Raw genomic sequence first — 27,111 nt, forward strand, 5'->3', positions numbered from 1 at the left:
CCCCCCCCCCCATAGGCACATATCTTTGAATGCTTTAGCCTCAGTGAGTGGAACTCTTAGATACGATTAGAAGGATCAGGAGGCATGGCTTTCTTAACAGAAGTATGCACCTGGGGGTGGGCTTCGAGCTTTCAAAAGCCCAGCATCTCTTTCTACCAAGTCCAGCATTTCTCTCTACCCAGCTACTCTCCAGCAATGCCTGCTGCCACGCTCCCTGCCATGACAATGGACTAACCCTCGGTAATTCTAAGTAAGTTAAGACTTGCGTTGGTCATAGTGCCCTCGTCACAGAAATAGAACAGTGACTAAGACACTTCCCACAAAGTACTGTGTACCTCTAACACTTATCATATGGGGGTGGGAGCACACATTAATCCTAGCACATGGGAGGTAGATGGAGGCAGATGATTAGAATTTAAGATCACCTTTGACGACATAGGGAGTCTGAGGCCAGTCTGGAATACATGAGACTGTGTCTTGTGCCATCCAACGAAGGAAAGACATTGCCTTGATACAATGGAGGCCAGGGAGTGGAACAGTGCCCTTCAGAAGGCAGCAAATTACAGCAGGTTAAACTCCACCGTCCTTTGGCAGGCAGCAATAGGCACCATGACATCTGGTGCCTCTGTCTAGACACATACTGAGGCTTGATCTACATTTGGGGGCTCCTTACTTACCTATTGTCTGGTTGTTTTCCATAAGTGGCATAATTCAGTTTAAAACGTTTTGCCTGGAAATTTAAAAACACATGGACAAACTAAAACAGAGAAGGATCTTTCAAAAGCCAAACAATATTTGAAGAAAACTGAAATAAATTACCTTGGCCAAAACATCTCCCCCTCTCTAAGCCTCAGCTTTTCTCCTGTATAAAATGAAGGGGATGCACGGTTGACCGTGAAGGGCACTGCCGGCTCCCTGGTTCTAAGAGCCCAGGTGTGCCAGCTGTAAGCTAAGGAACTGTGGGAAGAGCAGAATGTAACCCTCTTGAGATGTGTCCTTGCTGCTACCAGCCTGTTCCAGATTCTCAACCGGGCAAAAGACTTTTGAGACTTCTGTCATAAAGGCAGTGCTGCAGAGAGGGAAGGGCCTAGGTTTTGGAGGCAACCAGTCTTCCATTTGCATCTTGGCCCTGCCACTTACTACCTGTATTGCCTTCAGCAAGTCACTGCACCTCCCTGAGCTTCTGTTTCCTGGTTGATCAAAGATAACAGTACCTACTGTGCGGGTGGCTATGGGATTAAATGAAATGCTGTACCTATCCAGTGGCAATTCACTAAGTGGTAGTAATTAAAGAAAACAAAAATGGCAAGGCCATCATCAACTCAACGTCCTTACAGGTGTGGCTCCCGGAAGGGGTTTCCCATTAATTTTATGCAAACACTTCTCGGCTGTGGCCAAGTCTGCGAATTCCACAAAGCAGTAGCCAGCTGGGATTCTGGAAGCAAGCAGAGAAGAGAGATAAGGATGCCCAGGTACATTTTGGTCTGAACAGAGGAAAAAAAATGAATTCTTTTTTTTTCTCTCTCTGCTTTTCTGTTAAGACAGGATCTTACTATATAGCTCTGGCTGTCCTGTAACTCACTCCGTAGACCAGACTGGCTTTAAACTCACAGAGATCCACCTGCCCCTGCCTTCCAAGTGCTGGGACGAAATGTGCATGCCCCACAACCCAGCTTGAAAAATGCTTTTCAAAATTTGTTTTTTTCTGATAGAACCACACTATTTTTATTCTACTCTATATTCCAGATTAGAAATAACTTTGAGTACAAGGACAGTGAATCTGGCCACTCCACTGAATTTTTTTTTTGGGGGGGGGGGGGAGGTTCGAGACAGGGTTTCTTTGTATAGCCCTGGCTGTCCTGGAATTCACTCTACAGACCAGGTTGGCCTTGAACTCAAAAATCCGCCTGCCTTTGCCTCCCAAGTGCTGGGATTAAAGGCATGTGCCACCACTGCCTGGCCTCTGACTGATTTAATAACCACTTTTTATGTATCTGTCACATTACAGGTGATGAAATTCTGCCAAAAACCCTTAATGTGATCCACTGGACCCTTCAGCTCCTTTTTCTAGCTTACAAGAAATTAAAAATAGAGCTGGTGAGATGGCTCAGCAGGTAAGAGCACTGACTGCCCTTCTGAAGGTCCTGAGTTCAAATCCCAGCAACCACATGGTGGTTCACAATCACTCCTAATGAGATCTGATGCTTTCTTCTGGAGTGTCTGAAAACAGCTACAGTGTACTTACATATAATAAATAAATCTTAAAAAAAAAAAAAAAGGAAAGAAATTAAGAATAGCCCCAGAGAAAATACCAGAATAAATTAATCGAGAAGACAATGATTTTTACCTACTTAAAAAGCCTAAATTAAGGGCTGGTGAGATGGCTCAGCGGGGAAGAGCACTGACTGCTCTTCGGAAGGTCATGAGTTCAAATCCCAGCAACCACATGGTGGCTCACAACCACCCGTAATGAGATCTGATGCCCTCTTCTGGTGCGTCTGAAGACAGCTACAGTGTATTTACATATAATAGATAAATAAATCTTTAAAAAAAAAAAAGCCTAAATTAAGCTGGGCAGTGGTGGTGCACACCTTTGATCTCAGCACTCAAAAGTCAGAAGCAGGTAGATCTATGTAAATTCCAGGGCAGCCTAGTCACAGACCAAGTTTCAGGATGGCCAGGGCTACACAAAGAAACCCCATCTTGAAGAGCCAAACAAAACAAAAACTAACAGTCCATATTAAGGCCCCTGCCTAGTCTAAAAAAGGCCGCAAACCCTTGGTTCAGTTGAAGGGGCAGGGGATGTCATGGGAAAGGAAAAGGTTGGCTTTCTATAAATTTGGAGTTCATGATGATGGCACCTGCCTGTAGTCAGAACACTTGAGCTTGCCACGTTTAGAAGCTGGGGCTAGAGGGCTGCCTCAAGTTCAATGCCAGCCACGAAAAAGACCCCGTCTTTTACATTGTTTGTTTGAGGCAGGTTCTCACTATGGAGTCTTAGCTGTCCCAGAACTCAATATGTAGACTGCATTGGCTTTGAACTCACAGAGATCTACCTACCTCAACTGCCTCTAGAGTGCTGGGATTAAAGGCATGTCTTACCATGTCCAGATCTTCTTAAAATTCTTTAATAAATGTATTAGTTATTTGAGAATTCTTTGCTTTTTTGAGATAGGGTCTCATCATTTTAGCTCTAGCTTGTTGTGGCCTCCCAATACTGGGGTTAAAGACATGCATGCACCACCCAGCAAGTATTTGAGAATTCTATGCAATGTTATCATGGGTCCAAGGTTTCAACTCAGGTCAACAGGTTCATGAGGCAAGTGCTTGTACCTGCTAGGTCACCTCACTGTCCACCCCCAACCTTGTACTTCTGAATGCTCCTAATTTCTTGGGGGAAAAAAGGTGTGTGTGGTGGGAAGGATTCTGTGAGTGAGATCGCACATACTCAAAACTCTATCAAGGACATGTGGTTCAGCAGTTAAGAGTTTTGTACTGCTCTTCCAAGGGACTTCAGTTAGGTATCAAGCAACCACAGAGGGGAATATCACAGAATTTGACACCTCTGGCCTCCATGGGCACCCGCACTCTTTTGTACCCCGCCCCACAAATACATAATCAAATGTAAAAATAAATCTTAAAAGAAAAAAAGAGGGGCTAGAGAGATGGCTCAGTGGTTTAGAGCACTGATTACTCTTCTAGAGGTCGTGAGTTCAATTCCCAGCAACCACATAGTGGCTCACAACCATCTGTAATGGGATCCAATGCCCTCTTCTGGTGTGTCTGAAGAAAGTGACAGTGTATACTCATATAAAATAAAATAAATAAATCTCTTTTTTTTTTTTTTAAAAAAAAAAGAGCCAGTATTGCTGGCACACGTTGTGGTTGTGGCACTTGGGAGGCAGAGGCAGGGTTGTCATAAGTTTGAGGCGAGCCTATGGTACTACAGGAAGACATTGTTCCAAAGTAAAGCAAAATAAAATAAAGATAAAGGAAACACACAGTAACTTAGCAAAGATCACACAATACAGTTTTCAGAAACTGGTTCCAGCGTCCTGCCCTAAATCACTGGGATACTCAACGCTTCTGCTCAGTAAGCCACCCTCCGTGTTTCTTTCACTAACACTAGGGATGCTGAGAAGCTCTTACTCCTGCCATGTATATTCCACTGAATGATAGCAGCAGCAAGCTATATTAATCGAGAACCGGAATGATGAAAAGGGAGGTGTACCCAGTGAGGCGGTTTCGGATAATTTTGACGCTCATCACGGTCTCCCCCATGGTGGCAAAGGCTCTAGAGATGAAGTTCTCATCCATGTAGGGTTCCAGCTGTATAAAAACCAGAGCAGAGAGGCTCAGGCCCACGGCCAGGAGCCCCATAAGGGGGTGAGCCCCTCCCACTCTGTCCAGGACACCTTCCTCCGCACTACAGAGCTAAGCTTTCTACCACAGAAGGGGGCATTGTTCCAACCAACTCCTTTACTTCAAATGGCTCCCCTTGCTGGGAGGCGTGGCACACTCCCTTATAATCCCAGCACTAGGTAGGCAGCAGCAGGTAGATCTCTGTGAGTCTACAGAATGAGTTCCAGGACAGACAGAGCTAGGTGAGGGACCCCATCTCAAAAACAACAACAAAAGAAAAAAAAAATAGTTCCCCTTTATAGAAGTCCCTCTACTTCCGGTCCTAGAAACACAGAACTCCTCAATCCCCTCCAAATCCCCTTTTCTTTCCCAAACTGGAAAGGGGGATTCCAGAACCTCTAACCCATAGATTCAGCATCTGATGCCCGGACTGCCCTTTCAAAGCCCGGGTGAGCAGGCCTTGCTACGAAGCCCAAGCTGGCCTAGAACTCACTATCCAGTCTCGAACTTGTGGCGGTCCGCCAGCCTCTGCCTCGCCAAGTGCAAGGACTAAGGCCACCACAGCCCGCCTGGTTTCCCTCTGCCACCATAACCCTTCAAAGGCCCTTCGTCCTCAGGCCCTTCCTCCCCCTCGAGACCCTCTTGTTCTCCTCAGAGCAGGGGCAGCCCTGACTCACGTCTCCCATCCATAGGCTGGCCGCCATCCCGCACCCGGGCGGGGACCGTGCGGGCCTGTGGCGCGCAACCGCGCCAGTCTGCTCGACGGAGCCGGCCCGGAGTCTGCGCCGGCGGCACCTCCTGCGCACACGCCGCCTCGGCTTCCCGACGCGCCGATCCGGGTGTTCCTCCGACCTGTCGGCAGCTTCCGGCTCCCCGGGGGCGTGGCTCCACGGCGCGGGGCGTGGCCCCATGGTGTAGGGGCGTGGTCTCGTCTGGGGCTCAGGAAGCTTAGCTGGCTCTGGCTCTGAAGAATATCTGTCTTGGGCGGACTGTCCCGCTCTTTAATAAAACCGCGCAAATGCTTCTATAATTAGAGAGGTAAGGTTTGCTCTCTGTAGGGAATTCCAAGCATAAGCACGGAGGGCAGTTAGTGACGGAACCCCTCTGGGAGCGCAGAGGATAAGCTTCCGTGGGACTATGGAGGAGCCGCGGCCGCACAGCGGTCCTCTTGCCCTGCATCTCAGCGAGGGCTTTCTGGAAGATGTAGATGGATTCTCCTTGTTCCTAAAGCCCAGAGGCGGAGAGGGTTAAAGGACGGTTCTTGATACAATCAAGAGTCCTAGCATCCATCGTTTTGTGTGTATTTGGGGGTGGGGAGCGACGGCATGGTCTCTGTATGTAGTCCTTGTTGCTCTGTTTAAGTCTGTCTCTAGTCAAAGATCTTGCTTCTGCCTTTTTTTTTTTTTTTAAAACGAACTCGTCTTCTCAAAGCATTCCTTCTCAACGTCTGAGCCTTGTCTCTACCTCCACACTTTATTTCTTTGCCTTGAGACAAGGTTTCATGTTGCTTCTGGTACAAGCTATATAATCTAGGGTGGCTGCAAACTCCTAAGTGCTAGTTTTACAAGTAAAGAACACGAATCCTGGCTCCTTCCACTTTTATTATTCTAATTCAAAACGCCAAGGCTTTACCACAAAGCACAGACCTACCCATAGAAAACCCTCAGTAAGTTGGTTTTTGAGAGCTCCTCAGGTGGGTGTATCCCATGCTTCAACATCCCGTTGGTAGCCAATTTAGCAGAAAATGGGAAGCTCCTGTGCCCTCAGATTGGTTCTGACAACCAAGACAATCCTAAATCCTTTAACCCCAAGCTGTAGAAAGTTCCGTAAGACGAGAACTCAGTCTGAAACCAGAGGCCAACTATGAGTCTACAAATTTCCTGTTCCCTTCTGTTACTGTATGAATAGTGCTAAGGGACTGGTGAGATGGCTCAGTAGGTAAAAGTGCATTGCACTGAACCTGACAAACACACACATACACACCAAATGTAAAGGGAACCCTAACCTCCCAACCTGTACAGAGATCTCCAGGTTCCAAGCTTTTGTGAGCTGTCACCCATGTATGCTGGGTTGGGCTTTGATGATGGCATTGTGTCACTTCTGCCCCAGTAAATAATCCCAATAAAGTTCATTGGTTCACCAAGTGGGATTTCGGTGGTATCTGTAATTTCATGTGTTTTGGACTCCCTACCTGCGGTGAATAGATGTGTATAGCACCTCCACAGGATGCTTGTCACATAATATCCAAGGAAAAGGCTTAAATACAACATCGGTAGAAAATGCAGGCAAATCAGTAAGAACTTATAGTAATGTGCTATACTTAAAAACTGGAGCCAGGCGGTGGTGGCGCACGCCTTTAATCCCAGCACTTGGGAGGCAGAGGCAGGTGGATTTCTGAGTTCGAGGCCAGCCTGGTCTACAGAGTGAGTTCCAGGACAGCCAGGGCTATACAGAGAAACCCTGTCTCAAAAAACCAAAAAAAAAAAAACAAAAAAAAAAAAAAAAAAAAAAAAACAAAAAAACAAAAAAACAAACAAACAAAAAAACCAACTGGAATTTGGGCCAGGTGTGGTAGTTACATTACTTTACTCAAAAACAAAACAGACAAAAACTCAGGAAGCAGATGCAGCTAGATTTTTCTGAGTTCTAGACCATCCATGGACACATGGTAAGATGATGACAAAAGCAAAAACCCTTGCTTTAGGATTTAAAAATTCTACCCCAAAGCCAGGCCTGTAATTTCGAGCACTTCCTGAGGCAGGAAGCCCAGGTTGTCAGCCTGGGCTACCCCGAGAGCCCACTTAACAAACAAGCTACCCTGTCTCTTCTGCATCATGACCAAGAAACTGCGACGGTTCCTGCTGCACAACCGTCTCAAACATCTCTTGTCTTCTCCAGACTTGGAATAGCTGTGTCAGCCATAACCCTAACACAGACAGGCTTATAAGCAGGTGTTCCTTTAAAGATAACAAAACAACTCCAGGGGACACACATAAAAACAAACCCTATCTTATAAAACTCTAAGTTTATTCAAAGTGTTACAAGATTTTACTCTCCCCTCCAAAATATTATACAGTTAAAAAAAATCAAAACTATTTTCTTAGCCACTGTTACTTTTCTTAGGACCAGCCTCAGCCCCTCCACACCTTTCCCTCCACTCCTCCCCTCAGCACCGTTATAATAAAACAACTCCCACTCCTTCCCCACTACCCTGCCTTGACTGCCCAGCCAAGCCCAGCATGGCTATCCAGTCCTCTATGGCAGAAAGGCTGACTGATGGGGAGCAAACAGGTGACACCCAAGGGACACTGGGGTGCTTTGTGCTTTTGGGAGGACAGTTGGTTTTTTTCAAACAAGCCAATGTTTTTGCCCATGGACACCTGTTTAGAGCCAAGTATTTGGCTTAGGTCACCCAGAACCCTGTAAAGCCTTTGCCCAGATCTCCCCAGGCATGGGTCCATGATAACCGGATCCGATGACAATACAAACCATCTGTGTCCTTGTAAACTACTGCTAGGAACAGAAAGAGAGGCTCACGGGAAGCAGGGCTTCATGAAATCCCAATTTTCCAGTGTGGGCACCAAAGCCCCGGGGGCAGGATGTTGCATGTAGTTTTGAGTTTTGTGGGTAATGAGCCAGTGCCAGCTAGGACTACAGGAGGCAAGGTACCAAAGGGAAGAAAGATCTAACAAAGTAAGCTTCTGGAAAGCAAAGATCCTCCTGAGCTCCTCCTCCCATCCCCTACATCCTACAAGTACCAGGATGATTCTAGAAAGAGGACGAAACAGAAGAAAAAGGATTCTGCAGTAGTGATGGGAAAGATGATGTCTGCTTAAGGTTGGGGAGGGGCCTTCTGGAATCTGAGGCTGGCTGTTTTCCTGTTCTGTGAAGCGGAGTTGGGGCCAGAAGCCAGGCCCGAAGACTTCATCAGCTCTGTGCCTTGTCCTTAACTAGTAAGACTGTGTGCTGGCCTCCACTGGACACAGTTAGCACCGCACGGTTCTCCAGCTGTTTGCCAGTCATTTCTACAGGACTCCAGGCATCGTCATCCTGCCCAGTGCCCAGCTGGTAGTTGGTGCCCATGCCCCAGGCAAAAACACGACCTGCAAGGGACAGAAATAGAGGTGGCTGTCTTTGGGGTCCACAGCCCTGCATTTCCACAGCAGGAGATGCCTGGGACATGGTGGTGAATTTTGGCCTTGACCAATAGCAGTCTGGCAAGATCCCAGCCCAAGAGTTTGAGGGAGATTGGAAGAGCCAGGGAGATTATGCCCTCCTCTGCACTCTCCTTACCCCCTAGGCACAGCACCCAGGGGCTACATCCTAAATCTCTGATCTTGAAACCAGCTACCTTTTACTCTGTTTAGGATGCTCTTGAGTTTGATATGCAACCCTCTAGTAGGTTGTTTTGTTTTGTTTGTTTGTTTTGTAAGGTCTCACTATGTAGCCCTGGCTGGCCCAGAACTCACTATATAGACAAGGCTGCTCCAAACTCAAAGAGATGTGCCCAACTTTGCCTCCAGAGGACAGGGACCAAGTGTGTGCCCTGACACCTGCCCCCACCACACCTGGTTTTCACAAAGGACTGAACCTCCATGGTACATGCAAACTCCACTTCATGAGGAAGTCCTCCCAGGTAAGCACAAAACCTTTGCCAGCCTGAATTCTGAAGGTTTCCTAGCTGTGCACCTTTCTCAGGCTTTGGCTGCTATGTGTCCATATTCTCTCCTGCTGGACTGGCCAGAACCCACATGGGAGCTCACAACCATCATTAACTCCAGTCCCAGGGGATCTTGATGTCCTCTTCTGGCCTCTACAGGCACCAAGTATACACACAGTAAGTAGACATACATGTAGGCAAAACAACATATAAATTAAAAAAAAAAAAAATTCTTGAGCCCAGCATGATGGAGCAGACCTTTGATCCCTGCGCTCAGAGCGTTAATGACAAAGCTGTGTCATCTCTAACACTGCATCTACTCCATGTGACAGGAGATACAACATGCCAAGGAATTTGCTAGATATCATGGCCCCCACTTTCCAAAACCCAAGCACTTACCATCCTTGGACACAGCGTAGCCTACAGAAGCCCCACAGGCCACGGAGGAGACCACCGGCAGCCGAGAAATGAGAGTGGGTGTGCTCTTCTCCACAGCGCCCTCGCCGAGGCCCAGCCGCCCGTACTCAGCCCGGCCCAGGCTGTATGCTTTCCCTGTGGGATGAAGGAAAGAAGACTATCAGCAGGGGTATATTCCAAGTCTGTATCTGGCCCAAAACACAATCCTAGTGATGTGGCTGTCTCAGGGACTACTGTCTCTGAGATGTAGAACACTTGGGAGTCCTACCTTCTGAATCCATGCAGACTGTATGATGCTGGCCACCAGAGAAGCCTACCCAGGACTTGGTGGAATTCTTGAAGGATGTCAAGTTTTGAGGAATGAAGCAAGATCCAGTGCCTGGAGTTCCTGTTGTCAAGGGTGAAAATATTCCAGAATGCCACCTTATACTATACCATAGCTCCGAGGGGTCAGGCTATCCCACAGAACAGAACCTCAGAATGAATGCTAAGGCTGTGACTGAAATCCAGAGCACTGAATCATGCCTGATGAGGACTCACCAAGCTGGTGATAGTTGGAGAGGCCAAAGCCATACACGTGGCCCTCACAGGAGATGGCAAAAGTGAAATATGCCCCACAGAAGGCATCCTGAAACCTCACACGGCCCCGGGTTCCCCTGGATTTCAGCAGCACACATCTGGGGACCAGGAGTCGGCCTGTAAGTATAGAGAAAGCCAGGTTCAGTGATAGATATGGTATTTTCCAAAGAAGACTAACGGGGGTGGGGCGGGGCGCTAGAGATAAGGGAATCAGCCCCCAAAGTCGGAACCCCATCCCCTTGAGATTATTTACTGGCTGGTCTAGAACTCAGTACGTACACCAGGCTGGCCTCAAACTCAAGAGAACCACGTGCCCCTCTATGCCTCCTGAGTGCTGAGTTTAAAGGTGTACACCACCATGGCTGGCTTAAGGCCCGAGTTTTTAACCAACACTGGAGGTGCACTGGATATAAGCCAACACCGCATCCCACCTGCCTTTTACCTTCACCAGGGGATGGCTTACCAAATCCTTCCACCAGGGGTATCAAAAGCACTTACCAAGGCCCTGACGGCCACCTCGGTTGGCAAATAATTCAGGTACACGGCCCAGCTGACCTTGCTCCCCACAACCCAAGGTGTAGAGGTCTCCATCATCTGTGAGCATCACCAAGTGGTCGTTCCCTGAGAGCACAGGAAGGGCTTGTCTTAAGGCTGAACTATGCTGGCTAGCCCTTGCCCAGTGTGCCCAACACTCACCTGAGGCTACCTTCACTACCTGTGCGTCCAGCTGCACTTGAACAGGCACCATGCTCTTCTTCATGGGCTCCAACAACCCGATCACACCATTATTGTCCTAGAGAGAGGGGCAGAGGCTCAAGCAGCCAGTCCTGCTGCTCTGAAAGGGCCAGGACAGCTGCTTGGCAGTGAGTGACAGCAGATATGGACAGAGACGCATGTCTTTACATCTTTACACCACATGTGCTTAGTACCCAAAAAGGCCAGAAGGCATTGGCCCTCCTGGAACCAAGTTATAACAGCTCTAACTTGCTATGTGGGTGTTGGAAACCAAACCTGAGTCCTTTGCAAGAACAATACATGGCCTTAACCCTGCCGCATCTCCAGCCACAATACTGAAACTGTAATTCCCTATGCTGGGGCTGTAGCTCCCTTGACATTGCGCTTGCCTAGCACCCACAAAGTCCTCATTTTGATCTCTGCTTCTGCACAAGAATGTGAGCTCTAATTCTAGCACCTAGGAGATAAAGGAAGGAGGATCAGAAGTTCAAAGTTATCCTCAGCTACATAGTCAGTATGGGGCTAACCTGAGATACATGAGACCTCATCTTAGGGGAGAAAACCTACAAACAAACAAACAAAACAAAGATTACACTCCCCTGCTTTAAAGAGACCAAGAAGTGACATTTCCCAAACCCACAGACCTTTCTCTCAAAGACTCCAGAAAGAGGATGAAAAAGAGAATGAGGCAGGAGATGAGACTCAGCAGCTTCCAGGGCCAGCTCAGCCCAGAGGCAACCTTGACCCACTCCTTCCCAATGACATACACTTCATCACACTCAAGCAAATAGGCCATGCGTGGAATGGACAGGCCCATATGAAGATGCCAGGGGTTAGAATCCGGGCCCTACCCATGTAAGCGGCCTTTACTTCCCAACCATTCACAAGCACAGTGGGGACAGAAAAAGTGGATCATTTGGGGATCTTGAGTTAATTCTGCCTGCCAGCCCCAGTCTTACCCGGAAAGAGCCCCAGAGGAAGACACGGCCATCTTCAGTGAGGGCTGCTGTGTGACTGTCCCCCGCTGACACTTGCACCACTTTCTCTTGTAGTTCCACTTTCCCAGGGACCATTTCTGAGCCCTCGACTGAAGTGTCCCTTCCCAGGGCACCCTCGTCATTGCAGCCGAAGGAGTAGACCTGTGGCCAGGATGTCCCATTAATACAGTCTGCTGACCTGTGGCCTCCTTGCTTAGGCCATCCCTGCTTCTACAGTCAGATTCTGTTCCATACCCTTGCACCCAGGCCCTACCCAACCTGTCCCAAGCCTCTGACCTACCTGGCCACTTTGGCACAGACATACAGTATGCATGCCCCCAGCCTCAGCCTGCACAACATCCTGTAGGAGGGGTACCAAGGCCGGCTTCTTCCTCTCCAGCACACTCTCACCCAGGCCCAGCTGGCCCACGTCGCCCTGGCCCAGTGTCAGCACCAAGCCTGGTTCTGTGTTGTGGGACCTGTGTGAGACTAAAAGGTGGAGAAGATAGCCCCTGAGTGCATAGGATAAGCGCAGACAGCAGAATTCATAACATGGGCTCTGGGATTGTGATGGCCAGAGGTTCAAGCCCTTCCTCTGCCAATAGGTCATAAGTAAGACCTTTGCAGACATAAGAACAGAGATGAACATCCTATGAACAGAGGATGACAAGGGTTTCTGTCTTACAGGGATTTTTTTGAGGAGTAAAATCCATGCATATTATTGACATGAGGACGGAAGAGAAACAAGGAGACACTCCACACAGTGAAATGGATCTGGGTAGGCACCAGGACAGTGAGGAGACAGGTTCCAGGTGAGCCCATCACAGACGTGATCCATACTGCCAACCTTTACTAACCTGTTACTCTACCAACACTAGCTGGCTCTGCAGACCTCCCATATTTACAAGAGCCCGTTGCTGGCTTTAAATCCAGCCCTGGGAAGCAGAAGCAGGCAAGGCTCTGTGAGTTTTGGGATAGCCAGGGCCATCCTATCTCAAACACACACCAAAAATAGAAGAATCCGCTGGGCAGTAGTGGCGCACACCTTTTAATCCCAGCACTTGGGAGGCAGAGGCAGGCGGATTTCTGAGTTCCAGGACAGCCGGGGCTACACAGAGAAACCCTGTCTTGGGGGGGAAAAAAAAAAAAAAGAAGAAACAACCACCTTCCAGGCTCTAGAACAACGCCTCCCAGAGGGTCAACGGCCTTCCCAGGCCACAGAGCTAAGTAATAGCTTGCATTGCAGCTTAGGGCATCTACCTGCTATCAGCTCCCATCTGAGTGCCCCTCTGCCCCCAGACTGAGTTCCAACTCCAGTCCACGGGAGGAACAGATGCCCCTTCAGTCAGTATGGGCAGCACACTGGCAGCTTCAGAGGAACGGGAAGGCACAGTAAAACCCTCAGATGTATCTGCAGAGGTGTGTGCCAACCAGTGGGAAGAGCAAGGCCTTTTGGTAGCCAATCAAAGCATGTCACAGCCCTCCACTCAATGGCACCCAGTCCCCTCCCCAAGGGTGTGGCCCCGGCTGCCAGGGCCACTGGGCAGTGCAGTGGGAGCCATCTGGTTGGGTTTTCTGGTCAGTTGGGCTTGGCCCACCGGCACCTTGGCAGGAGCGAGTAGCAGGACGGCGGTTACGAGTGTCTGCAAAAGACAGGCACTGTCTGAGCGTGCGTCTAGGCTCCTCCCTCCCATGTTAGGGGTCAAGTTCCCTAGTTCTTGCCACACTCTGGGGTTGTAGGAGAGAGAAAAAGGACAGGACTGGTCCCTCAAATGAAGCTGGGACGTTATCTCCTCTAATTCTTAACGACTCAGGATGATGGAGCTCTTGTCTCCGTGCTATCGAGGGAGGCTCAGCATCAGCCAGATGAAGTGACCTGCCTTGTGGTTACAGTGACAAAGTGGCAGTCAGGACTAACCCACATCTGAAAGCCCAAGGTCCAAGGGCCTCAGGCTTTCAAGCTGTCAATTCAGAGCAGGGACCTAAGGACAAGGACTTTTCTGATTACTGGGGGAGGAGACCAAAGTACTTTAGACAGGCAAAACCGTGCATGTGTGTGGGGCCAAGTTTGGGACCAAGTTCTAGGACCTTGGTTGGGGTCGAGGGTACCAGCATTGCTTTGAGGGTTCTCTGATAAGCCTTGGCTTAGGCCTCTTTTCTGACTGCTAAAGAGCTAAACTAGATGAGATGCAGAACTTCCAGCTGAGCAGGATCCTTGGACATCTAAGTCCCTCACAGCTTCAAGGCAGGGAGGAAGGAGCATAGGCCCAGATGTCTCACTGTTCTGAGAGAACACTCAGAGCCCAGAAGGGATCAGAGCCAGCTCACCTTTCACCTTCTTGCTTTTGGAGATGGCATCCTCTGGGGGTGACCTTCTCTTAGCTATGCGCTTGGGTGGCATCTTCTTGTCCTACAAAAACACCAGCCAAATACTCCATGTCAGAATGACAAACTTTATCCTGTGCATATTTATCAAAGCCTGAAGAATAAACTAAGAGGACTCACCCAGCTGTCACAGCCCTTGACATCTATCCCAGAACTGTGGGACAGGTGAGTAATGACCAAGTTCAACTATTCCCTACTGTTGCTACACTGTGTGGAGAAATGAACTTAACAGTAGTGGACTAAGGGCCAGGGATGTAGCTTAGCCCCATGAGAATCTGCCTGAGCCAAGTCCAACCCTCTTCACATTCAGCCTGGTGGCACATGCCTGTGATCTCGGCATTAGGAGGGTGGGCTTGGGCACAGGTCAATACTAGTGGACTGGCTACACATGGCAAGATCCATGAGAGAACTGTACGAAGCCATCAAAAATGATGTTTCTAGAAATGAATCTACTGAACAGAAAGAGACTCCTTTTGACAAGGACGAGAGCCAAGTCCCCAGCACTGCAGTCCCCGGAGTTCCAGGCCAGCAAGTCTCAAATATGCACAACCAACCAAAACAGAGTGTAGGCCTTTAATCCCAACACTCACTCAGGAGGCAAAGACAGGGGGATCGCTGGTCTACATAGGAAATTCCAGGCCAGCTTGGGCTACACAGAAAGACCCTGTCTCAAAACAAAGCAAAACAACAAACTATGCAACACAAAATCAAAACGCTTAAGCCCAAACCAAGCAGTCTGAACGCTGCTGCCATCCATCCTAGCTTACTGACTTACTAGCTTACTTACTATTATTTTGAAACAGGGTCTACTGCAGCTTTAGATGGCCTTGAACACTTCTTCCTGCCTGCACCTCCTTAAGCTGAATTCCCAGGCATATGCTTCCACAAGTAGCTGCCATGCAGGTTTAAATGAGCTGATACAAGGTGCTGGGGTGTGGCTCATGGGCAGAGCACTCGCTTGTCCGAGGCTCTGGGTTTCATCCCATAACAAGAAAAAAAAAGTTTTAATTCAAATAAAGCCAGGTTGGTGTCCACCTTTAGTCTCAGCACTCAGGAGGGAGAAACAGGCAGGTTTCATCTACAGAGTGAGTTCCAAGACAGCTGGGGCTGTCTCGAAAAACCAAAACCAAAGTAAAAATAAATAAAATCAAGCTGGGCGTGGTGACACACACCTTCAATCCCAGACCATACTGAGTTCCAGGGCAAGCAAGGTTCTACGGAGAGGCCCAAACTCAAAAACAAAAAACCTCAATAAATGAAAAAAAAAAAAAAAAAAAAAAAAAAAAAAAAAAAAAAAAAAAAAAAAAAACAACCCAGTCCTACAGTAAATGCTCGCTCAAGAAATTAATGCTGGTGGTAGCATGGTGTTTAGGGTCTTCCCCAGGTAACACCGAGACACAAACTTACTGGGATCTAAGCAAGCCCTCTCACTGGCCCTTCTCTGCGCCGCCCGGGGCATCTGCTCAGCACCACCCGCTCAGGCCTCCCAGCTGTCAACTCAGAAGGAGTGAACTTCTGCCTCAGAGGGAGGAGACCAACCCATTCTACACAGGCCCAGGATCCTGCAGAGCCTGTGTGGGTTGTGGCTGACCCAGCTCTGTCATGAGGCGGCCATTCTGAACTTTGACCAGCTTCCACTCTTCCTGCAGTGGAACCCTCCCCTCTCCTCACACTGAAAATGGTTGCTCTCTGGGATCACTGGGAACTCAATTCACCTTCCAGGACTCTAGTTTGCTCAATCTTTAACAATCCTTGGGACTGGTGAGATGGCTCAGTGGGTAAGAGCACTGACTGCTCTTCAGAAGGTCCTGAGTTCAAATCCCAGAAACCGCATGGTGGCTCACAACCATCTGTAATGAGATCTGATGCCCAGTGGTTCATCTGAAGACAGCTACAGTGTACTTATTTATAATTGGGCTTAAGTAAGCAGGGTTGACCTGAGTGAGCAGAGGGTCCTAATTTAATTCCCAACAACCAGATGAAGGCTCACAACTATCTGTACAGCTACAGAGTATACTCATGTACATAAAATAGATCTTAAAAAAAAAAAAAAAATCAGCCAGGCAGTGGTGGCTCACGCCACCTTTCAGCGTGGTCTACAGAGTGAGTTCCAGGACAGCCAGGACTACACAGAGAAACCCTGTCTGTAAACAAACAAACAAACAAACAAAAAAAACAAAAAACAAAAAAAAGAAAAAGAAAAAGAAAAGAAATGAGCCAGGGCTGGAGAGAAGGCTCAGTCCTGGCTGTTCTTCAAGAGAACCCAGGTTTGGTTGCCAGCACCCATGGGCTGCTCACAATCACCTGTAACTCCAGTCCCAGGGATCTAATGCTCTCTTCTGGCCTCCTTGGGACAATTCATGTGGTACCTGGACATACAAGCAAGAAAGCACTCAAACAAACAAACAAACATACAAGCATACATACATACATACAGCCCTAAAAGACTTGTCTTCTGCCACTGCATTTACACCTCCATTTCCACTCCCTGGGATCCATCTTCAAGGGATTTAAAAACTGGGAGAAAAATGGGCAAGACTCAGAATAAAATCCAGGAAGGAGTCAACTTCCATTAATAAGCACCTACAGGGTATGACCCTCTAAGAGCTCAGATCTGTCCCCATGTCAGGAACAGATGCGCATAGGTGAGATGACATGCCAGAGGACACTCCCCACCAGGGCTGGAGCTGCCCACAACCTGTTTCCTCACCTGTCAAGTCAAATGGGTGAGTCTCATATGGGTGAGGCTCCCAACAACCTACCAGGAGCCGGGAGGTTTCTAGTTCCTTCCATTTCTGGAGCAACTCCCTTTCCCCCACACTCAGAACTTTGCAGCTACACTTAGGGGATGAAGAATATCTTTGTGGGAAAGGCTACCAGGAGAGAGGGAAGGCCTGTGCAGGCTGCTGCTGTGTGCTGCCAGGAACTAACTGAGCATGCACACTTCATACAGGAAGCACAGGAAGTCCTTCATCCAGGTCCAGAAGGATGTGAGACAGCCTGGGGCTATCTGTTAATTTTTTTTTCCTAGGGAGAGGGGCAACAGCTTCTAGCAGATGTTAGTGCCACCAGCTCTGCACAGATTATAGGACACATTACCTTCTTTTTATAGGCAAGGAGACTAAGGTTTAAGAGAATCTAGTGGGACCTGCCCGATCCAGACTCCTGTTCTCAGTTGTCTCTGCAACCAGAACCTGGTGAATCACTTCTAACTCATCTTTTCCGAGCTCCATTAGAATGCTCTCCTTGGGTGAGGCTGCCTTCTCTGAATCCTCCACACCCTCCTCACAAACACCGATGATGTCTATGACCCCAAACACTTCCAGTGTGCTGTACCCCGTGTCTGGATTACCCTGACCCTGTTACCCAAAACATATTAAAACCTCACCTGGAAAGCTATGCCCAACCCTCCACTGCCCGGTTACGGCTTCCGCTTTGGAGTTCCCGGTCTGTTTCATACCCTCAGCTTGTGCCATGGCACACGTGGCCAGGGGACTCAATTTCTGATGAACCAAAGACTTGGTAGCAGCGACGCTCAAGTTCCACGGGCATACTTTGCTGATCTCAAGAGATCCTAACTGTGGACCCATGGACGTCTCGCCAGGGAGCCCCCGAGCCCCGCAAAGGCCACGGAGGCCCGCTTTTGTCACCATTGTTCCCCTGCGGTACGGAAACATCAGGCGACAAACGACCGAGTGACACAGGGTGGGTGGGGGTTAAGGACGGGCTACGGTGTGTGAAGGCTGCTGCCCCCTCCCCACCTCCCCACCGGCGGCTCCCCGACCTCCCCGCTGCCGCGCGCACCCAGCCCCCGCGCACCACCAGTCGTTTGAATCTCCCGCGCGGAGCGGAGCGGAGCGCGCGCCCGGAGCGCGACGGCTAAGGGGCCCGAGCGCGGGCTAGGCGGGGCCCACGCGGGCCGGAGCTCGCGCGCCCGCAGCGCCGCCAGTTTCACGTGCAGCCCGCCACGTGGGCTGAGATTTCGGCCCACCACGACCTCGCGCGCCTCCCGGTTCCCCGTCCCCAGGGCTCCCCACGAACCGGAGCATGACCTACCTCGGTCCAGGGCGGCCCCAAGCAACTCCGGCGCTCGGCGGCCGGCGGCGAACTGCCCCGAGCATGCGCTCTGCGGGCCTTCGGCCGCGACCCTGGCCAGAAGGGAAAACACAGAGCCGGGCGGCCCCTGGCGGCCGCCGCGGGAAGTGCAAGCGGCTGCTCCTAGTTGGTACGCAGTGTTCTATTCCGCTTGGGAGATTTCCCCCAAGTGGGATAAATGGACAGATTACTAACCGGAAAAACTACTAGAATCCCGGTTTGTTTAGGAAAATCTGAAGCGTGAGATCTGTACGGAACAAAACAAGACTGATGGTTCTAGTTCTCAAAGTATCTATGCAGAAGGCTAAAAAGACCCCAATCTATATATACAGAGCCACTCTAGGTAGGGCTCAGGAACGGCTAATTAAATCTTAAGTGGAAAAGGCATTCAGGATGAATAACATTTCCTTATTATATGAGTGTTTTTCATGTAGGTGTGCCTGTGTACCATGTACATATACAATGTTTGCAAAGGCCAGAAAGAATTAGTTGCAGTAGAAATAGAGTTACAAATGGATGCAACCTTCCATGTATGTGCTGGAATAGAATTCCCATCTTCTAGAAGAGCAACAAGCACCCTTAACTACTGAGCTGTCTCTCCTGTCCCAGAGGGATGACATTTGCAACGACAGAGAGTAAGACGTGTGAAACTGCCAGGTAGTCTGAAAGTAGAGGGTGAAGGTCTAGTGTGCCTACGGGGACAGTGTGTGATCACAGGAAGGTTCTGCTAAAGATAAAATGTTCAGAACTTTAAGAATGGACTTTGGGCAAAGTGTAACGAAGAATGGAGAGGCAAAGAGCAAGCAGGAAGTGGAAAAGGTAATGCCTGGGTTGGTGGCACTGGAATAATTCCATCATTCCAGAAGCTGAGGTCAGAGATTAGGAGGGATACATGTGAGATTCTATCCCAGAAAGGAAGAAAAAAAAAAAAAACTGGGGGGAGAAGAGCAGCTCTGGCTCAGTGGCTGACTGCTCTGAGTGTGAGGTGCAAGGCTCAAGTACAAGACAGTAAAGGGAAGGAGGGAGGAGTTATGGCTGAGAACTGTTGCAGGTGGGAGCCTCCACCGGAAACAGAACACTGAAAAAGGGCTTAGGGCTGGAGAGATGGCTCAGTGGTTAAGAACATTTAGCTGTGCTGGGCGGTGGTGGCGCATGCCTTTGATCCCAGCACTTGGGAGGCAGAGGCAGGTGGATTTCTGAGTTCGAGGGCAGCCTGGTCTACAGAGTGAGTTCCAGGACAGCCCGGGCTACACAGAGAAACCCTGTCTCGAAAAACCAAAAAAAAAAAAAAAAAAAAAAAAAAGAAAGAAAGAAAAAGAAAAAAAAGAACATTTAGCTGCTCTGGCAGAGGTCCTGAGTTCAATTCCCAGCAATCAAATGGTGGGTGGTTTACGACCATTTCTAAAAGGGATCTGTTGCCCTCTTCTGGCCTGAGGGTGTACATGCACACAGCACACTCCTACACTAAAAAACAAATTAAAGAAAAGAAAAGAAAAGAAAAAACTTCTCTCACTCACATCCTCATTTAAGCAGCTCTGTAAGATTTAAAGTGTCCCTGAGAAAAAACATTTCATTGGGTATGGGTGCGGCCTTCCTGAGGGCAGTGGCCTGTACAGAGAGTATTTTCTGTGTTTCCTAATTACTTCTGACTCCAAGTTGTCCTAAACCGACATTTTTAGCATTTTAAACATTTTTCTTTACCCTTATTTATGAGACAGGGTCTCACTGTGAGCCCCTCTTGCCTGCCTCTGGCTCCAGAGAGATGGGACTAAAGATATTTTCTAGCATGCCCAGTTACTAAAGAGCAAAATCACCACCTGAAAAAGGCTGCTGCCACCTTGGCCCAAACTTCAGCAAGTTCACGGCTGGGGGAGGGGCCCCTCACCATCACAACTGTCACCCACCATTATACACTCACCCGACAACACATTGTACATTTTTGTGTGTGTATGTCCATGCTTGTGGAGGTCCAAATCACCCCCTGACGTCTTACCTTTTCAGGTTGACTTCTGACTCCATCATGACCTTCTCTCCTGGATGGTAAACTATGAAGTTTCTCCAAGCTTCATCCTGGAAACTCTGATGTCCTTCTTCAAGATCTTATTGATTCACATGGCTTAATGTAATTACAGAAAAATTACCATCACTGATCTTCCCTTTCAAAAAAACTTTTAAAAATTGTTTTGGGAAAGTCTCGTGTCTTTGAAGAAAGCCCAGGCTAACTTCAAACTCCAAATCCTAACTGCTTCAGTTTCCCAGTGCTAGGATTGCAGTGGTGTGGCACCAAGCCTCTGTCCCTCAAACTCATTCGCTTTTAAAATCCATTTATATAGTTTATGGCCGGGCAGTGGTGGCACATGCCTTTAATCCCAGCACTTGGAAGGCAGAGGCAGGATGATTTCTGAGTTCAAAGCCAGCCTGGTCTACAGAGTGAGTTCCAGGCCAGCCAGGGCTGCACAGAGAAACCAAGCCTCGAAAAACGAAACAAAACAAAAATATCTATTATATATTTTATGTATGAATGCTTTATTTGCATGTATGCCTGCATTCCAGAAGAAGGTATCTGATCCCATTATAGATAGTTGTGGGCTCCCGTGTACCTCTAATACTAAGTCAGGAGAAAGACAGGGAACATTAAAAGGATGAAGCCCTCCATTCCAGAGCCTGCTGGAGTCTCCTGCCATCTAAGAAGTCCAGTGCAGTTAACATGGTGTGAAGGTTGCCATAGAGATATGATCAAATAAGACTTAAACAGGGCTGGAGAGATGGCTCAGTGGTTAAGAGCACTTACTGCTCTTCTAGAGGTCCTGAGTTCAATTCCCAGCAACCACATGGTGGCTCACAACCCGAGGCTTTCTTCTGGTATGTCTAAACAGCTAGAGTGTACTCATATATATAAAATAAATAAACCATACAGGGGGAGGAAGACCTAAACAAAAAGCAATGAACCATGCTGCCTTCCCAGATGTGCATTTTCTGGGTATCTCACAATGTTTACAATAAACTTCTAGGGTATTATCTTTTATAATCTTACCAAGTCCACCCACCCCATGGTCATTTCCATTTCTCAGTGACTTTTTGAAGACTTGCTCAGTATGTGTATAAAGACAGTTAACAAGGGCCTGCTCCCAGAAGCCCATGAACTTAGCCTTTCCATGAGCAGATTTCTAGTAATCAATGTGCTTAAATCAGTGGTTCTCAACCTGCCATAACCACTTTGGGAAGTGAACTCAGGTTTCTGGAAAAGCAGGCAGTCCCAAAGCCATTTCCTTTGAACTATCTGTGTGTGGGTTTGTGCATGGGAGTGCAGTGCATGCAGACTGCAGAAGAGGCTGCTGGAATTTCTGGAGCAGTTACAGGTAGCTGCTGGATAGGGATGCCAAGAACCGAACTCCCAGTTCTCTGGAAGAACAGTATATCTCTTAATTATCGAGCCATTTCTCATACCATTTAGAGATAAAAATCTATCCATGTGCATTACACTTGTTTTCTCACCAAAACCGGAGGTAGAAAATAAGGTTAAAATTGTTGCTCTGAGGCTGGTGAGATGGCTCAGTGGGTAAGAGCACAGAATGCTCTTCCAAAGGTCCTGAGCTCAAATCCCAGCAACCACATGGTGGCTCACAACCATCTGTAATGGGATCTTATACCCCCTTCTGTTGTGTCTGAAGACAGCTACAGTGTACTCACATAAAATAAATCTTAAAAAAAATTTTTTTTTGTTGCTCTGAAGGGTAGCACATGCCTTTAGTCTGAGCACTCAGGAGGCAGAAGAGTTCCAGGACATGGAGAAACTGTCTCAAAAAACAACCAGGCAGTGGTGGCGCATGCCTTTAATAACAGAACTTGGGAGGCAGATGCAGGTGGATTTCTGAGGCCAGCCTGGTCTACAGAGTGAGTTCCAGGACAGCCAGGGCTATACACAGAAACTGCCTTAAAAAACAAAAACAAAATAATGAATAAATATTGAAAAGGGGGGGAGGGTCAACCTAGTCTTAGTGGTACAGGACTTAATCCCATAATTAGGGAGGCAGATCTGAGTTTGAGGCCAGCCTGGTCTACAGAAGGAATTCCATGATAGCCAAGGTTATACATAGGAACTTGTTGAGAGACAAGACACAAAGGAGAGTCCAGCAAGTTCAGTCATTAGAGGAGCTGGGACCTTTTTTCTACTCAGGACTAAGCTACCAACATAATTTGAATGTTGGATCTTAACTAAGGGGCTCTTGAATGCCAAGCAAATGTCCAAGTAAATCCCTAGTCCCCCAGCAATATTTTTTGTTTAAATACTTGTGATCTCAGTGTACATACTGTCCCCAATTACAAGCCTGTGTTCGCAAAGCCCAGGATTTTATGTGGGTGCCCTAATCATTGGAGCATCCCTAACCCCATTACTAATCTTTTAAAAAAGACCTTTACATACCTTCTACTCCACACTACTGATAAGACTCCCCAACTTGGAAGTCTGTATAGCCCTGGATGGCCTTATATTTGACAGGTCTGCCTCTGCCTTCAGAACTAAGCAGGAAGTTTTTCTTTAGGGCATTATGCACAACAGACAAGCACTAAGCTACACCCTCAGCCCTGTTACTTAAAACATGTTGTCCACACAGGGCTTCTGACAGAACTTTCAAGCCTAGGGACATATTCCTATTCAGGTTCCACAATAAATGGCTGAAAGCAGAGGCCTTAGACATAGAACTTCCCAATGTTGCCTGACTCCACCTTGCTGTGTCTCCTGTCAATGCTACTTCATCTGTCAGAACTGGCCACAAATACAAATACTCCCTGACTATAGACCCACAAACTCACACCCACTTCTAAGAATTGGGAATGTATCAGGCCTACCTTCAAGATGCCTCCCCAATGCCCCCATCATTGAGGTCTTGACTCCCATGAGGGTAGGGAATCAACTTCCCTTTATGACCTAGGGACCCACCTACCTCATATCATAAGGCTACCAGTGTTAGGTCTGTCCAAGTTGAACCGCTTGGGACTAGCTTCTCACATTAACTCCCCCACTTAACCAGTTTCCTATCCAATCCTGTTGCAATGCAATCAACACAGGGACAGAGGAAGGAAGTTCATCTCAGTATTTGAATGGATTAAACACTCAGGGTTTACCCTGAGCACATCTGCAGCCACACACATTAAATCACAAGAAAAGACATTCAAAAGCTTTAATTCAGATTTGTCAGGCATGTCACAAATATTCATAGATTACAACTAGATCCCGTAACCCAGTGTGGATTTGAACTTATGAGTACCATCTTACAGGCAATATGGGAAAAAAATTATGTTTATGTAATATGGTCCCAGAGAAACCTGGACCTCCCAGGAAAACACACTGCGCATGGATGTTGGACTTCAAAAGGAGAACCATGCTCAAGTTTCTCAAATCCCAACATAACATCTCAAAAAAAGAAAATGTATTTACCAGATAGAATAAGTAGGCAGAGATGCTTCTCCAGGGCTGGAGAGATGGCTCAGCAGTTAAGAGCACTGACTTCTCTTCCAGAGGCCCTGAGTTCAATTCCCAGCAACCACATGGTGGCTCACAACCATCTGTAATGGGATGGGATGCCCTCTTCTGGTTTGTCTGAAGACAGCTACTGTGCATAAATCTTTATAAAAAAGAAATGCATATCCAGCTCTGAGGCCATAATACAAATCTTTACCAAACTGTACATACTTAAGACCTCAAAGCTCTTTATCATCTAAATCTCAAAGCTTTTTAATCAAGTAAATCTTCAGTGGGTGCCTGTGCAGATCCTCTTCTTTACTGGAAAAAAAAAAAAAAAAACCAAACATCAGATTCCTGAGAATGGCATACCGAAAAGCCTTAGCACCTTAAATTCTTGTTTCCTGCATGGTTTGTCTCCTCAGTCATTGTCCAAGGGACTCTGAGAAGTCGTAGGAATATGCAGGCGCAGACTGGAAGCCCAGCTTCATCTCCAACATTGTGGAAGGGGACTGTACATCACCGGGCGGTGCCCTAAGCTCCCGTGCGCCACTAGGACAGAGCCCGGGGAGAGTGACCTCCCGGGATGTCCACGTTGGAATGTCTGGTTAGTACCAAGTATTAGTCAACCTCAATCAATACCTGACTACACACACCCCCAATGGCGTCTCATCACTTATAACTTAGACACGAAGAACGGAGAACACAGGACAAGCAAAAGCCAGTTTCAGGGTGTACGTACCTCCATCAGCACCGTGCTTTGGAATCACTGACTGGTTCTGCAATAGAAGACATTCATTAGTAAATTAAACCCTAAATTATTCCGACCCAGCCCCATATTGTGTGATTTAAGACTGTTTCCTGCATGGTTTGTCTCCTCAGTCATGGTCCACAGGACTCTGAGAAGTCGTAGGAATATGCAGGCGCAGACTGGAAGCCCAGCTTCATCTCCAACGTTGTGGAAGGGGAATGTACATCACCGGGCGGTGCCCTAAGCTCCCGCACGCCACTAGGACAGAGCCCGGGGAGAGTGACCTCCCGGGGTGTCCACGTCGGATAGTCACAGTATATATATATTTTTTTATTTTTGACAAAATGTCTCAGGGTCCTTTGCTAGACCTCCGGCTCGGAAAAAAACACCACGTCTGAGACTACAGGCCTCAGCCACCTTCAGACCTCCTGGAAGCAAACAGAACACACCACCATCCCCATCCGAGCGATAACAATCGAGTTATTATCTTCATGAAAAATGACCCTCTGAATAATGGCATATTAATGAACAAAAAATTCCAGAAATTCTGTTACAAGGTGGAGAAAGACACTGAGAAACACGGCGAAATGATTTTAAGTTAAAAACCAGCGCTCGAAGGCGGCTAACTCTCCAAGTTACAACGCAGGAACAAAAGAAGAGTCCGTCCTCTTGAGCAAAATGAACATTAAACGGGCGAAAACTTTTGTCAGTTTCCCAGGCAATAAACCTGCGAGTGTTGGGATTCCCGAAAGAAGCCCGGCCCATTGGGCTGAGAGGCACGTGTCCACAGCCACGGTGGGCAAATGAGCCCGGCCTCGCACGCGGGGTGCACCCAGCCGCGACCCTTCCTCTCAAAGCCCGGTGCCGAACAGCGAGGCTAACCCCCAGCCGCCGAGAGCAGCGCGCGGTACTCACCTAAAACGCGCACGGATGGAGAGCAACGCCTAAAGAGACAGACACGAGCCGATGCGGCCATATTTATACCTTGAGTAACTCCCGGAAGTCAGGCGCGGCCGACTGCGCCTGCGCATGGTGACGGGCCCTTCGGACCTGTCGGAAATTCGCTAAGGCTGATGGGATCTACCTAAGGTGGAGTTTCACCTCACTTGGGTGGGAGAACTTTTACTCTACTTTTGTCCTGGCGATGTTGGTGTAGAATTGATGAGCTTGTGAGATTTGTCCCCTCTACCTGGATACACTGATATATGCAAAATGAAAAACAGTCTAGAGAAGTGCTTTCAAGATTCCAGAGTTTGAATCTACTTTGTATGTGGAAGGAACCTTTGATACAGAATACAGATGCCTTTCGAAGAATTGGCTACAATTCAAAACTTCCCATGGAGGGGGCTGGAGGGGGCTGGAGAGATGGCTTAAATGGTTAAAATTCCTGGTTCGACTCCCAGAGTACCTATACAGCAGCTCACTGTGCCGCTTACGACTGAGTTGTCTGTTATTCCAGTTCTAGTGAATCACCAGACACACATGGTGCACAGATAAAAAGTAAGCACATCAAAACACATAACATACAAAGCAAAAAACAACAACAAACTTTTATGCATTCTCAACGGAAAGACACCTGCCTAGGATTAGAGGTTCTGGTCAACACCCGTTCAAAAAGCTGATTAATGTTTTGTGCATTTTCCACACAAACATATAAAAGTAATATAGATGTTGACAATACAATATAGTGACACTCAAGATACTTATCACTGGGTGTGCAGGTCCCTGAACCCCAAGGCTGCACACAAAACTCACGAAATGCTGTAATGTGTACAATACCCTCCACCATCTCACACATGCACAAACAATAATACCGTAAGGATATGTGTCAGAAGAGTAAATTGACAGTGCCATTAGATCAAGACTAGCCTGGGTCGAAACACTGACCATGGTCCTCTTATATATCAAGTTGTGTGTTGAGTGCTTTACATACATTATTTACCAATACAATTAGAAAACACTAATGCTATTTCCCAGATTTTAAGACATGAAATTAAGCCTGATGAATTTTGTTGTGGAATATTATTTACTTGAAAGAATGGCTAGCTGGGCATGATGGTGTAGGTTTTTAATATCAGCACTTTGGAGGCAGAGTCAAGAAGATCACTGTGAACTAGAAGCCAACCTTTTCAACATCTGAGTTCTAGGACAGCTAGGGCTACATAGAGACCCTGTCTTAGAAAAAAAAAAAAAAAGAATGGCTATTATTTATTTATTTATTTATTTATTTATTTATGTTTTGTTGTTGTTTTGGAGACAGATTTTCTCTGTGTAGCCCTGGATGTCCTGGACAAAAACAATGAAAATAGGACATTGAAAAGAAAGCAAAAGATAGATATTAGGAAGGCAGAAGGAATAAATAGAGATAATGATTAAATAAAGGGGATGAGTGTCCAGAGGGGCAGAAGAGGGAAGCAAAGTTCTTAGGAGAAATGAACTTCAGTATGAAGCAACAGGGAGCAACGCCCTGGTGGCCCACTGTCCCAGGGATGGAAATGAACGGAACCTTGAACACATTTAATCTAGTGATGTTCCATTCATTCATTCATGAATTATTATTAAAACGCCAGAAGTTTTAACTGTTTACTTCTATACTGTTTGTGTGGATGTTAAGAATACAGAGGGGGCCGGGCAGTGGTGGTGCATGCCTTTAATCCCAGCACTTGGGAGGCAGAGGCAGGTGGATTTC

At 47.6% G+C, this 27,111-nt stretch overlaps 2 protein-coding genes and 2 non-coding genes across 15 annotated transcripts in view; all 4 read right to left on the minus strand.

Annotated features, from left to right (window-relative positions):
- Trnau1ap (tRNA selenocysteine 1 associated protein 1) overlaps positions 1-5,223 on the minus strand; it is a 15,746-nt gene extending 10,523 nt beyond the window's left edge. Inside the window, exons 1-4 of one of the 2 annotated variants that reach the window (XM_031378905.1) lie at positions 5,040-5,223; positions 4,232-4,329; positions 1,336-1,435; positions 678-730 (exon numbers count right to left, since the gene is read on the minus strand). In XM_031378905.1, coding sequence (XP_031234765.1) covers positions 678-730; positions 1,336-1,435; positions 4,232-4,329; positions 5,040-5,066 — 278 coding nt within the window. In that variant the 5' untranslated portion in view covers positions 5,067-5,223. The remainder of the gene's footprint in view (positions 1-677; positions 731-1,335; positions 1,436-4,231; positions 4,330-5,039) is intronic. The other variant, XM_031378906.1, reaches the window with a different exon arrangement.
- A 2,149-nt stretch (positions 5,224-7,372) lies between these two features.
- On the minus strand, positions 7,373-25,430 carry Rcc1 (regulator of chromosome condensation 1). Of its 11 annotated transcripts, XM_031378911.1 has the most exons (15): positions 25,338-25,430; positions 24,414-24,450; positions 23,903-23,992; positions 20,204-20,326; positions 14,059-14,140; positions 13,335-13,373; positions 12,588-12,665; positions 12,032-12,219; positions 11,713-11,892; positions 10,715-10,811; positions 10,517-10,639; positions 9,980-10,135; positions 9,708-9,827; positions 9,422-9,574; positions 7,373-8,465 (listed from the first exon to the last, which is right to left on the minus strand). In XM_031378911.1, exons 5-15 carry the CDS (start codon positions 14,129-14,131, stop codon positions 8,290-8,292), a joined length of 1,383 nt encoding a protein of 460 aa, XP_031234771.1. In that variant the 5' UTR covers positions 14,132-14,140; positions 20,204-20,326; positions 23,903-23,992; positions 24,414-24,450; positions 25,338-25,430; the 3' UTR covers positions 7,373-8,289. The 11 variants fall into 11 exon arrangements, with proteins under 11 accessions (XP_031234771.1, XP_031234770.1, XP_031234775.1 ...); XM_031378910.1 differs by lacking the exons at positions 23,903-23,992; positions 24,414-24,450; positions 25,338-25,430 and adding an exon at positions 23,059-23,127; XM_031378915.1 differs by lacking the exons at positions 12,588-12,665; positions 23,903-23,992; positions 24,414-24,450; positions 25,338-25,430 and adding an exon at positions 23,059-23,127.
- On the minus strand, positions 24,067-24,270 carry LOC116097255. The gene has a single exon (XR_004121302.1). It is a non-coding gene; the product is annotated as a small nucleolar RNA SNORA73 family (small nucleolar RNA).
- LOC116097256 lies at positions 24,524-24,727 on the minus strand. The gene has a single exon (XR_004121303.1). It is a non-coding gene; the product is annotated as a small nucleolar RNA SNORA73 family (small nucleolar RNA).
- Positions 25,431-27,111: the final 1,681 nt, after the last annotated feature.

This window comes from Mastomys coucha, unplaced genomic scaffold, assembly GCF_008632895.1.
Source record: "Mastomys coucha isolate ucsf_1 unplaced genomic scaffold, UCSF_Mcou_1 pScaffold18, whole genome shotgun sequence".
Classification (NCBI taxonomy): Eukaryota; Metazoa; Chordata; class Mammalia; order Rodentia; family Muridae; genus Mastomys; species Mastomys coucha.